Source organism: Mustela nivalis (genome assembly GCF_964662115.1).
Source record: "Mustela nivalis genome assembly, chromosome: 4".
Taxonomy (NCBI): Eukaryota; Metazoa; Chordata; class Mammalia; order Carnivora; family Mustelidae; genus Mustela; species Mustela nivalis.
Window position 1 is genome coordinate 10,417,564 of NC_139023.1, and position 14,262 is coordinate 10,431,825.

The 14,262-nt window shown below is 35.8% G+C and overlaps 1 protein-coding gene across 8 annotated transcripts in view; it reads right to left on the minus strand.

The window, feature by feature from the left end:
• SLC4A4 (solute carrier family 4 member 4) overlaps positions 1-14,262 on the minus strand; it is a 462,487-nt gene that overhangs the window by 23,011 nt on the left and 425,214 nt on the right. For 6 of the 8 annotated variants that reach the window (XM_082726305.1, XM_082726306.1, XM_082726308.1 and 3 more), the window contains one exon: positions 9,682-14,004. The exons of the other annotated variants lie outside the window; for them this stretch is intronic. In XM_082726305.1, the coding sequence (XP_082582431.1) occupies positions 13,899-14,004 (106 nt within the window). In that variant the 3' untranslated portion in view covers positions 9,682-13,898. Of the gene's footprint in view, positions 1-9,681; positions 14,005-14,262 lie in introns of those variants that run through there. 8 annotated transcript variants of the gene reach the window in all.

A 14,262-nucleotide genomic window follows, 5' to 3' on the forward strand; every position in this document is an offset into this window, starting at 1 on the left:
TAAACTACCACTAAAGGTATGTATTTGTCATCTTAGTCAGAGAGGACCTTGTTGAGTCCATTGACTTGTCATGGTAGGCGGATCTAGCAGAGCTGAAAGGTCTCAGAATATTTATCCAGAAAAGGAACAGCCTCAACAACCTTGCCCACCTGAGTGAATAGGGAAGAAAAATGGATTACTAAAAAATCAGTCTTATGGGATATTTCTTAAGTGAAAACTTTGACTTTACAAAGCATATCCTTAAAGCGAATTGTTACAATGTATTAGTATAGCTTAGTGGTTAAGAGGAGAGATCCTGGAACTAGATTGTTCCAGTCAGCTCTACCACTTATTAGATAGATGATTGTCTTAGGTTGGGCTCCAGGAGACAGGCTCCGAGGCAGAGATTTCCATGCAGGAGACTTTCGGAGGGTGCTCTCAGGATGAACACACAGGGAGTGAAGAAAACACGACTGATTGGAAAGATGAGTTAGAGTATGACATAGTTGCAACAAGGCTGCAGCTGACCCCCATGGTTGCTCAGTAGCTGGAATGGCTTTCAGAGATGTTCTGAATTGAGGTAAGGGGCATTGGCGGTGGGTTGCTCTTGAGGGAAGGGAATAATCTTGGGTAAAGCAGCTTCCTGTGGCCAAAGGAAATATCTGAGGAAGGACTCCCCTGTGACTGTCAATAGCCAACACACCTAGAATAGAGCCTGGGTCCTGACGGAGTGCTGAGAAGCACCCTGCAGCATGATAGCAATTAAGGGCAAAGTTACTTAACCTCTCTACTCCTTGGTTTCTCAGACTATAATATGGAAAACCAATGGTACCTCTCTTACTGTTTTTTTTTTTTTTTAAAGATTTTATTTATTTTGTCAGAGAGAGAGAGAGAGAGTGAGTACAGGCAGACAGAGTGGCAGGCAGAGTCAGAGGAAGAAGCAGGCTCCCCGCAGAGCAAGGAGCCCGATGTGGACTCAATCCCAGGACACCGGGATCATGACCCAAGCCGAAGGCAGCTGCTTAACCAACTGAGCCACCCAGGCGTCCCTTACTGGGTTGTTTTGACAACATATTAATATTTGTAAAGCATTGGGAATATTGCCTACTACACAGTGAGACTATATAAGTGATTGTTAAATAAATAATGGTGCAGTGAAGGTTTTCAGGGAATATACTTTAAGAAATAGATGGGGGAGCTTTATAATTAGTCTATTAATTGTTTCTGTGAGGACCGTCACTCTAAAAGTGCTTTTAAATATTTGAAAGCAGTTAATTTTCAAGTAGTTTAGAAGTTCTCTACGAAAATCCTAAGAAAAGTATTAATTTGCTTGGGAGCAGCTTTTTGGCAATCATGCATATACAATTCATCTCAGGCTTTCTTCAAATTATTATATACTTTGAATTTCTAAAATATGAATAGAAGGGGTATGATTCTTGACAGGTGCTGTACTAAATACCTTACATGTGTTTCTCATTATGACCACTTTAAGAGATAAATACTATATTGTTATTGTCTCTGTGTACAGACGGGAAACAGACTCAGAAGGTTTTGTAAGACTCCAAAGCCTTGATACCTAACCACTGCATCCTTCCATACAAATCACCCACACACTCAGCTGTTCCAAGTCTTTGAAATGTCTGATTTCTTAAACCCTACACTCAAAGAAAATGTAGCCTACCAGTGTTGCCCTTCACAGATGCATAAATAACCCAACAGCATCATCTTGTAGCTTGTTAATGGAATACACAAGCTTCCCATCTTAGATAATAAATAATTAAGATACTGAAATGTTAAACCTAACTCATATCCACATTGTAGATGTCAGCTTGCACAGTATTCTAGAAGCATTATACAAAAAAGATACATTTTCTATTAAGCTACGTATTTAGGAGAAGGATATGTATATCATGGCATCAAAAATAGACTCAGCGCTTTCTAATCATAGTATCTCTCACAGTCTCACCCTTCAAAAAGCTGATCCTTTAAAAACAGCCTATATAGTTACTAATCCACTAATTCATAGATACTTGTAGTTCTATCCCAAGTCAGCAGCTGTGTCTACCCATTGAGAAACCTAATCAATAACTGAAGCTCCAGAGCTGCCAATGCTTAACCAGCGCAGCCAGTGACAATGCTATCCCTGAATCTCAATGTTAGAAATCATCCCGGGGGCGCCTGGGTGGCTCAGTGGGTTAAGCCGCTGCCTTCGGCTCAGGTCATGATCTCAGGGTCCTGGGATGGAGCCCCACATCGGGCTCTCAGCTCTGCGGGGAGCCTGCTTCCTCCTCTCTGCCTGCCTCTCTGCCTACTTGTGATCTCTGTCTGTCAAATAAATAAATAAAATCTTAAAAAAAAAAAAGTGTTTAAAAAAAAAGAAATCATCCCGGCTGAGCTACATTTTTATCAGGTCCATCTGACATACAAGGTCAGGTTCTATAGGGTAAAAGAATACAAGAGTGTTCCCACTACTGGACGATGCTCCTGTTCAAAACCAGGTGGTGGGTGTTAGAGAGGGCACAGATTGCATGGAGCATTGGGTGTGGTGCAAAAACAATGAATACTGTTATGCTGAAAATAAATTTTAAAAAAATAAAAATTAAAAAAAAAAAAACAGAACACGTTAAGGTGGTATTTCACCTTTAAACCACCGTTCTTCCCACCGCATCAAACCAACTCCAGCTTGTTCAGGTGCTAGACTGAGACACGTTGAGCTCAGGAACGATAGACCCCAACACTAGCCTAACCCCCAGGAGACGCTAATCAAACTCCCTTTAGACAGTGATTGATGGAAACATGGTGGGTGAGTCAGATCTGCCCAACAACACACAGGAGGAGCCGATGGGATGGAACTTCCTTTGCCAAATACAAAGACAAAGCCCAAGGAGGGAAACATCTTTGGTCTCTCTCCCTGCTTCTTCCTGTTCTGATGTTTCTGAAAATGCAACAGCTCTCTTTGAACACGAATCAAACAACTGAGAGAATTACAGAGACGCCAGCTCTGACAGTACCTGCACAGGGAGGAATACCCAGAAGCTGCCTAACCCCAGACTATTTAAGTCCAAATTAAGAGTTATTAGTTTGTCCAAACACATTGCTGATGGACACAGTGCCCTTGCACCTATCCCCATCTTTTCTTTCTTGCCATTGCCCAACGTTCTGTCAGTTGCCTTTTACGTACATGGTCATGGGTAATCTCATTGGCATATGGTTCCTGAACATTTTTTAAATGTTGAAACCAAAAAACACATTTCCATTATTATGACTATGCTAATATTCTATTATGGCTATATATAATATATAGTAATATAATATATATTATGGCTATATATAATATATGTAATTCATTTTATTATTATTTATATTATATAATATTAGTATATAATATATATTATATATTATTTTATTATTATTTATATACTATATAATACATAGTACAAATAATACATAGTACATAATATAACATTATGACTATGTTAATAAACCCAAGTAGTGGGATGTAATTACTGAATGTAAATTACTGGATGTAATATACTGGATATAAAATAATTACATCTGAGTCACTCAAAGGAGAATGTCAAGTTAGAGTAAAACCTCTTTCCTTACACTCACTCCATTAATAGCTCAAAAAAAAAAAAATGAGTCTACAACATATTTGGAGTACTTACTGCTCACACAGTATTTAAAAATTTTTTTTCCTAGAGTTTCTCATTGCAAAATAATATATGCCTTCTTTACCATATTCCCAATATCTTTCGGATTCTTACTCTTTCTTGGAATCTAGTGTATTTTTTTCCTTGACGTCTCCTACTTTTTATTCCAATTTGGATTGATTTCTTAGTATTTGGAGCATGACTTTCTTGTACAACTTTTATTTTTCCAGAAGTTTCTAATTGCCCCTTTTTTTCAATGCCTTCAATTTATACTCAAGCTTTTCAAATTTCCAGTCATTTGAGTTCCATGGAGTAGTTTTTCTATGTCCTTTCCCAAAGCCTTCCAACCTTCTGCTTTAGTATTGATTGGTTGCTCTCTACGCCTGATGCACACCTACTATTCTGGGACTTTCCTATTTAACAAGGTTCAGTTGATTGTTTTGTGACCTTGATTCTTTCTCACTTGAATCATAGTGAGGTATATTCTTGAGTAATATCCTAAGAACAGGTGAGTGTGAAGATAAACTGTTTGGAATTTCATGATTTCTAAATATTTTATTCTTCCTTACACTTTGTTAATAGGTTAGTTGCACCTAGAACTTCAGGTTTAAAATCACTTTCCTCCAGAAATTTAACAACATTGCACTCTATCTTCTAGCATCCAATTTTGCTTTTGAAAAGATTGTCGTCTTGGTTTTGATTTCTCTGTAGGAGGCCTCTTTTTATGGACAACTTTAAGATATTCTTCTTAGTCTTGTGTTTTGAAATTTTTATTCTTGGTTACTTGAAATTCCACAATGTTACACGTATATAATTATTTGTAGTTCACATTTATATCTGAAGATGCACATGTACTTTCATTTCTGAGAAAATTTCTCTATTTTATAGATTGATACCTTTTGCCTTTTCTAACACATTTTCTCTTTTATTTTTGCTTCTCTATTTTGGGATATTATATAAACCTTATCTTCCAAATCTTCTGTTTGTAAAAAAAAAAAAAATGGAATGGTACTTTAAATTTCCATTTAATAGAAGTATTCTCTTCTTTTCTTTGTTCTCCTTTAAATGATCCTATTCAAATTTTGTATAGGTAGTGTTTTATTCAAGTATAAAGAAAATTACAATGATTTTTAAAAGACTCTTCTAGTCCTTGAAATACTTGTTTTCATAGGATTAATCTTTTCTATTAATCTTTGTCTTTCTCAGTCATGTTTAAAGGATTTCTTCACATGTTTTGTGATTCTTACTGCCCATACATATCTCCACATTTTAGAACGAGAAAAAAAAATTTGATAGGGAACTTTTTGCCAATGGATGTCTTGTTGACTCTCAGGCCTTGCCTCAGTGTACGGAAAGATAATTATTCATTAATGTCAAATAACAAAGTTGTTGTTTTTAAACAGGTGTTCCCGCTTTTTCCTAAGGCAATTTGTTCAATTATCTTAAGAGAAGAACTCTCTGATTTTTTTTTTTTTAATCTAAGGATAAGAGCTGGACTTTAGGTTGACTGACAAGCAGAGGTAGGAGAGGAAGTGCTCTAGGCATACACACATCCCTTAATATCCATTCTCAGCCAGCCCCACTTCCCATTCCCATCCCTGGTTCCATTGCAATGTCCGAGTCTGAGATTTACTGAGATTCTCTGGGCCAACACGGTGTTAACTGTATCCTCCTCTGCACATGTTCTAAGCTGCATCCTCCTCTGCACATGTTCTAAGCTGCAGCTTCCTGCAGTTTTCTTCATCATCTAAACATGCATTTGCCTTTCATTAGAATTTGTGGGGGTCTCTAGTCCACTTATGCCACTTTCCATAATTCTTTTATTCCTTTACAATCATTTTAATGGAGTCTTGGAAAGGAGAAATATTGGTTCACCAATTTGTACAGAAGTCAGTTTCATTAAAAAGAGAGAGTGAGATCCTGGAGACAGAATAAGGAGTATATATTTTCAATAGGCAAGACATGTAATCAGTTTAATCATGGCAATATAAAATCAACACATTTGCCCTTCGACTTGTGGTGTCCTTGCCCCTGTACTAAATAGCCCGAGTTTTGTTGTTGTTGTTGTTTTAAGTAGGTACCACACCCAGTGTGGAGCCCAACATTGGCCTTGAACTCACAACTCCAAGATCAAGACGTGAACTGACATCAAGTGTCAAATACATAACCGACTGAGCCACTTAGGTACCCTCTGATTCTTAAATTCTTAAGTATATTTTGTAGTTTTAAAAATATCTTCTCTCTTCCTACCAGGATAAAGCTATTAAATCTTGCTAACTCAGTTTTCCTATCAGTAACTTCCTCTCTTATTTCGCATGTCCTGTGTTCTGAGATGACCAAGCTTAACACGTTCAGGCATTTAGAATAAGGTCAATTTAAACAGATTCTGTGGGAGGATTTGAGTTCTTCCAAAGCTCTGGTGCTCAAAGCTTTGGTGCCTAGACCTGAAGGCCGTAAGGCTTGGTAGCTCAGAGGTCTCGGCACTTTGCTTCCCTGTTGTCAGGTGAGTCAGGCAGGTGAAGGAAAGTAATAAAGAGTGGCTGGAGTGCCTTTTTTAATTTTTTCCCATAACTTACCTAAATACAATTTGATCCTAATTTCTTGACTCAGGTATTGGTACACATGACAATATTTAGAATTTTCTGTGGGTACATTGAAGAATTAGTCAAATTCTCCCATATTGGCTATTCAGAGTGTGGCTTCTGTTCTGTTGCTTTTCCAGCTCAGTGATACAATCCAAACCCCATTTTCGCCTCAGCTATTGCCTCTACACTAAGTTTTCAGACTGTAAGATTGTTATAGCTAATGTCTCTGTCTCCTTATCTTTTTTTTCCCCCAAGGTACTTTTGAACTGCTACCAGTGGTTCTTTCTCCTCCCTTCCATTTGTTCCCCACCCCCCACAACCAACAACCACTCTCAGATTATAACTTGGGGCTGAACTGAAGTTTCCGGGAGAATTGTAGATACTGCATAGAAGCCTGAATAGGCCCAGCAGGAAGAAGTATATGTCATGTATCTTCTGAGGAGTACCATTCTAAGATCTCACTCATTGGAATAATTATTTTTTAATAAGTGCTTGTGCTTAGCAGTATTTTAAAATATTTATTTCAGACAGAGAGAGAGAGAGCATGAGCAAGGGAAGGGCAGAGGGAGAGGGAGAGAGAATCTTAAGCAGACTCTGCACTAAAGACAGAGCCCAACACACTGCTTGATCCCAGGACCCCAAGATCATGCCCTGAGCCAAAACCAAGAGTTGGACACTTTGCTGATCATGCCACCAGCACCCCTTAGCAGTTTTTTTTTTTTCCTTTGAGAATTAACTATTTACATCACCATGGATTCAAGAAAATGGCATATTTCACTAACTTTATAAAAGAAGAATAACAAATAGCATGATAAGCTGTTTTCTATCTCCTCACTTTAAATCTGGAGGTGCCTTTGGATCTAAAATATGTTTATTGCAGACAACATATCACTGCATCTTGTTTTTCTTATCCATTCTGATACCCTGTGTCTTTTGATTGGAGTATTTAGCCCATTTATGCTCAGGGTAACTATTGAAAGATATTAATTTAGTGCCATTGTACTGCCTGTAAGGTGACTGCTACTGTATATTGTCTCTGTTCCTTTCTGGTCTGTTACTTGTAGGCTCTCTGTTTGCTTAGAAGACCCCTTTCAATATTTCCTGTAGGGATGGTTTGGTGTTGGAAAATTATTTTAGTTTTTGTTTGTCCTAGAAGGTTTTTATTTCTCTTTCTATTTTCAATGACAGCATAGCTGGATATAGTATTCTTGGCTGCATATTTTTCTCGTTTAGTGCTCTGAATATATCTTTCTGGCCTGCTAGGTCTCTGTGGATAAGTGTGCTCTCAATCTAATATTTCTACCATTGTAGATTACAGACCTCTTGTCCCAAGCTGCTTTCAGGATTTTCTCTTTATCTCTGAGACTTTTAAGTTTTACTCTTAGATGATGGGGTGTGGACCTATTTTTATTGATTTTGAGGTGGGTTCTTTGTACCTCCTGGGTTTTGATGGCTGTTTCCTTCCTCAATTAGGGCAGTTCTCAGCTATAATTTGCTCCAATATACCTTCTTCCCCTCTCTTCATTCTTCTTGGATCCCAATTATTCTACTATTGCTTTGTCTTATGGTATCATTTATCTATCAAATTTTCCTCTCCTAGTCCAGCAATTATTTGTCTCTCTTTTGCTCAGCTTCTTTATTCTCCATCATTTGATTTTCTCTATCACTAATTCTCTCTTCTGCCTCATTTATCCTAACAGTAAGGGCTTCCATTTTTTTATTGCACCTCATAGCTTTTTTTATTTCAACTTGGTTAGATTTTAGTTCTTTTATTTCTCCAGAAAGGGATTCTCTACTATCTTCTCTGCTTTTCTCAAGCCCCATTAGCATCTTTATAACCAACATTCTAAGCTCTGGTTCTGACACTTACTAATGTCCATATTGATTAGGTCTCTAGCATTCAGTATTGCCTCATATTCTCTTTTTGAAGTGAGTTTTTCCACCTTCTCATTTTGTGCAGAAAAAGACAGATGAATGAGAGAACAAAATCCTAAAAGGGCAACCACACTACTTTTTCAATGAAACCATTCCATTCCTTTTTAAAAAAAATAATTATTTAAATTCTAGTTAGTTAACATACAGTGTAATGTTGGTTTCAGAAGTAGAATTCAGTGATTTATCATTTACATACAATACCCTGTGCTCATCACAAGTGTCTTCTTAATACCTATCACCCGTCTAGCTCATCCCCTATGCACCTCCCACCCTCCTCCCTCAGTTTGCTCAATTGTTAAGAGTCTCTTATGGTTTGTTTCCCTCTCTCTCTTTTCCCCCCCTCATATGTTTCATCTGTTTTGTTTCTTAAATTCCACATATGAGTGAAATCATATGGTATTTGTCTTTCTCTATTTAGTTTAGCATAATACTCTAGCTCCATCCATGTCATTGCAAATGGCAAGATTTCATTCTTTTTGATGGCTGAGTAATATTCTATATTATATCTATATATCTATATTTTTATATATATATCTATATTTATATATAGATATATTTATAAATTTATAAATATAGATATAGATAATATATATATGAAAGAATAAACATGAATGGCTGAATATAAAGATGAATATAAAAGATTAAATATATAAAAGATGAAAATAAGATGAATGGGAAAAAGATGAATGGATGAATATATATATATATATATATATATATATATATATATATATAAAGATGAATGGCTAAAGAGAATGTCGCATCCTTTTTAGCCATTCAACTTTTTCTTTTTTTAAGTTAAATTTTATTTAACATACAGTGCAATATCAGTTTCTGGAGTGGAGATCAGTGGCTCATCACTTATATACAACACACAGTGCTCATCACAAGTGTTCTCTAATACCCACCACCCAACTAGTCCACCCCTACCAACCTTCCTCCATCAACCCTATTTTTCCTCTGTCATTAAGAGTCTCTTATGGTTTGTTTCTCTCGCTCCTTTTTTTCTTTTCCCCCTTCCCATATGTTCATCTGTTTTCTTTCTTAAATTTCACATGTGAGTGAGCCCATAAGGTATTTGTCTTCCTCTGACTGACTTACTTCACTTAGCATACTGTTCTCTAACTCCATTCATGTCATTGCAAATGGAAAGATTTCAATTTTTTGAAGCCTAAGTGATATTCCATCATAAAGAAATACTGACTCTGTTTTATCCATTCATTAGTCAATCATACCACTGGCTCCATTGCTCTTAGCTGGACTTTTTTTTTTTTTTTTTTTTTTTTTTTGCTTTGAACCCTTGCATTATTCTACTTCATTAATACTTATATAGACAATTCTTACTATGTCTTATTTTATATAATTTGGACACATTTTATCCTCCTATCTCGAATTTTAAAAAGTCATCTGAGGCCAGTCAGGGACTCTAACTTCCACAAATCTTTGTATTGCTGGTAATACCCAAAAAGTAAAATAACAGGCACTTGATAATTATTTGAAGGGTTGAACAGAAGCACTTGACACTCATAAATGCATAAAGTTACTTTATTTTAAGTATACATTTAATTTTGAAAAATATAAATGCTAAAATATCTCATCTTCTTCATCTCTTAATTCCATAAAAGTCACAATAGAAAGCTTCATAAAACTGTAAAATACTATAATGTTATAGGAATTTAGGTTTTATATTGGAAAAAAATCATTAGTAATATATTGAAATGTTTTCTGTTCTTTATCATTTTGTTCCACCATGTTGATCTACTTCATTTAAAATAAAAAGATGCATCATTTCTCCAAAGTTAATAAAGACTTAAGAGAATAAAAATAAGAATATCTGAAAGTGCGTATTGATTCTGAAAAGTAAGGTGTACAGATATGTACCAGCCATGAAAATGGCTAAAAAGAGGCAACTATTCACTCTTTTCACATTGTAGGACTGGGACAAAGTTAACTTCTGGCTCTAAAAGTTTCACTGGATGACTTTAGCCCTGAGTTGCAATTATCTGCCTGGGAAACAGAATTCAGGATTATTTTATGTACCCATAGAGCACAGAGAAATGAGCTAAGAAATAGGTCATATCCAAATTTCCGGTCAAAACACAATTTGACTGGTTGGCGTATATCATAAAACTTTTTTATTTCAAGTTGCAATGAAACTCAATGAAATCATCGTCTGAAAACTCCCAAGGCCCATTGGTCAGCCAAGTGTTATAAAGTATCATTTGATTGTATTCAGCCGTTTGATGCCACTGGGCTTTATATTCATGCTGTGAAGAGTAGATGTGAAATTATCATGGAATAAATAAGAAAATCTCAAGTTCCTGCACCAAAATCATTAAGTGGTAGGAAAAGAATTGAAGAAAGCTTTGTCCCATCCCTGAACAATGTCAACCTCTGTAATACAGCTCAAATGATTTCATTTTGTTTTTAAAGGATAGTCAGCAGTCAATACATTTCAAGTACTTTAACACAGTTAAAAAAAAAAAAAACTCGGAAGACAATCGTTCTCTGTATTGAACAGCAATATATAGCTGATAAAAGATTGACTCTGTGTGTGTTGGTGCATGTGCATAACATATACCCAAACTGAATTACTAAGAGCAGATAATTACTTCATCCTATCCCGCATTTTCTGTGGTAGGGGTCTGATCAGAGAGGGTTTTGTTTTTTATTTTTGTACATCTTGAAGCCTCCATCTCCCACCCCCACTCCACTGCTTAACTGGAAGAAGAGGCAGGAACACTACAGCCTATGGCACAGAAAATAGTTCAGATTCCAGGCCCCTGTCTCACACAGTAGAAAAGAGTGATCTTTATCAAGGAAAACAGTGTCTCCAAGAGATTTTTCTTTCAAATGCAAAACCAGAGGCCTTTATGTCCTTTGATAAGGCCAACTCTTGGCCCAGTGATCTCTTCAACAGTAAGTCTGTACAATCACAGGACTTCTGCTTGATATCCTGGGAGTGTACCCTTAGTCTTGTACTCCTAACAGCTCAAGTATTTCATGTCTCCATATTCACATCAGGAAAAGAAATTCCTCATTGTACTATATTCTGTGTGTGCAGTTTACATAGAAATAAAACTATCCCACAGTCTGGTTAGTTCTCAGAAAATGAGTAAATTCAGTTAAAATACAGATGATCTGATGGCTCTGGATGGACTGCGGGTTTTGCATGCTTATTTGGTAACTACTCCTACTCCTCTGAAAGTAATGATTTTTTAAAAGCTTCTCTGGGTTCCAAAATATTGAAAGGGTTTGCTATTAACTGCTACTTTGAGCAAGTGGAAGGTACTGTTCTGCATTCATATCATGAATTTCAACCTTTGGTCACAGAATATAGATCGTAAGTGGAGGTGCAGATAGCCTTTAGATCTACTCAAAGGCTTAAATATTGAGTTAAGTTGCTTCAGGAGTTCTTTGAAAGAGATGGAGAGAGGCAGAAATCCTCAAATACTTGATTCATGATCAGAAAAATAAAGTATTACATCCAGGGCCTTTATAAATGTGAACAAAAGTGTCTTTAATTTAACAAGATCATAGGTCAGGCTAAACTTATGCATGGCTCTTAGACATTATATTGATGCTTCCCTTGATAAAGCCAAAGGAAAAGCTTCTTATAATTTTATACTGTAGTAATGAAAGAACTAGATGATATAATCATTTAAAGAATAGTTCTAAATACAAATCTGATGCCAGAACTTGGCATGTAAGTTTTAACAAATAACATGTAATTTGCTGTTTCCATTTTAATGAAAAAATTACTGGTCATTTATGTCTAATTTGGATAAAGTTTTAAGATTATCAGATACTATAAAAGTAAGCGACAATTCAGGGTACTAAAGTTTTATAATCAAAATTTTAAGGGGACAGAATTATAATTTAATTAATATGAGAGTGAATGGAGTCACTATGTGCATATTACGAAACCAAAATACATGGTTTCATCCTGCTTCTGGTACTCCTCCAACAATCTGTTTTAGTTATATATATTTAATTTAGATGGATCACAAATATGATTATATGAGTCCAAAATTATGAATTTAATGTTTAAAGTGTTATTCTTAATGCAGATTCACAATACATAATGTCTATTAAAATATTACATTTAAATTACATGCTAAATTTGGTTAATAAAGTCCTAATTTTCTTTTTTCTAATTTTCAATATGATACTTTGAAATACATGTACATACACACACATACACATATATTCTAAATGTCCTACTCATGAGGAATAATTGCCTTTCCATCATAAAAACATGTGCAAGCATTTTAAAATGTGTGTGTGTGTGTGTGTGTGTGTGCGCAGATCTGTCTGCAGTCCCATAAACACTGTACAGATAAGTAAATTATCTATTAATATTCCAATGGATTTTGTATTATAAATATGAGCTCTTGGATCAATGATGTTATCCAGCAATAAAATTATATTTACCCTCATTTGCATAATAGTAAGTCTCTTAGACCTCTGATGAATTTTTCACATGTGGTTTGGGTTTTATGAAAAGTGACACAAGAGGCTGGATAATTTTGCCCATCCCCTACCTTCACTCTGTCTCCCCAACTTTGCACATATGTGCACCAGCCACACACAGAGTATGTACACAAACACACAAATATTTCAAAATGAAAACAATGTCTAAAAATACTGCATAGGACATTGACATGGTAATACAATCAGCATCTATGCCCAGATATTACTATTACCAAAACGTCAGTTATGCCCATTACATAAGAGCTTCTCCCTTCTCCCCCAATCTCTTCATAGAACAGTAAGTTTCTTTTAAAGAAAGGGAAAAATGGATGCTAAGAAACATGGTGTTTTTAATCTGATCCAGCCCTCTGGCTTACCTTAGAGATTGTGTATTTGTGTGTGTATGTGTGTGTAAAAATCACATTATATACAATACAATTTTTACAGAAAGCCTGGCAGCTACAAATAAGAGGTAGAACTACTCAAAACTATGTTTCCTGCTGCAGGAAAAAATTCATTTTTTTACAGTAATTAAAAAAAAGTTTAAAAAATTGACAAAAAATAAGTTGCAGGTTAGGCCCCATAATTTAAACAACAAAATCTACGAAGAAAATATTCTTCAATGTACTCAACAGATAAGTTCATTAAAGGGTTAAAAAAAGTTGCATAGGAAAAAGGGATATTCCAGCACTTGCTACAATGATGGCAATAGTTCTCTACAGGGAGTAAAGTACCTTGAGTTTTTCTTCTTTTGATAACTCTAAGATTAGGGCTGACAAGCAAGAGCAAGTTAGCATATAGCAGCACTTTTTTTTCCAGTCCTGGAGAGCTCTAAAAGCAAGGAAGGACTCTGCCTGGAGGTCAGGGTTTCTTCTACCAGACAGGCACACAAGCCAGTAAGCACAGCTCCAAAGCTAAAGTTGTAAGTTCCTTCAATATTTTAATCAAAGGTGTTACAGAATCGTTAATGCTTTTGCCCTCTGCTTAATAAAGGGAAAGGACAGGGTCTGTGCGTGTCTTGAGTGACAAAGGAATCTGGTTGTCAGAGGACACATCTGAAAATATGAAAAGAAAAGGGGAGTCTTCAGATGTTTTTAAGGAACGGTGAATTATTGTCTTGATTTTACCTATGCAAGAGGGAAGCAGAGTGAGTGCTATATTATTTGGCCAATGACCAAAAACCAAAACAAAACAAAAATTAAAAAATAAACAACTAGACAAAACCCAAGAACATTAACAACAAAAACTGTCGGTTTTAAGAAAGACAAACAGGTTACAATGTAGTTTCTGTTCCCTTGCTCCTCCAGAAATAATCATTGTCTTCAGGCTCAAGTTCTATCCTAATTTGAGGCACAACTTTTACTGGAGTTCTAGGAGGACTAGAGGAAAAAAAAAAAGAGAGAGAGAGAGAGAAAAGAGAAAAGAAATAGTAAGTAAATCAGATTCTCTTTATCGTTTGTCAAATGTATGTGCATTGTGCAGAAGCAGAACGTGTCCTCTGTCCTCTTTACTTATCTACTCTCTCTGTGTTCAAAGCAAACATTTTTAAATGGGATGAAGGTACAAGAGTCAAGAGATTCAAGTAGAAAATTTCATAAGCATTCACACCTAGATTAAAAACAAAACAAAACAAAAAA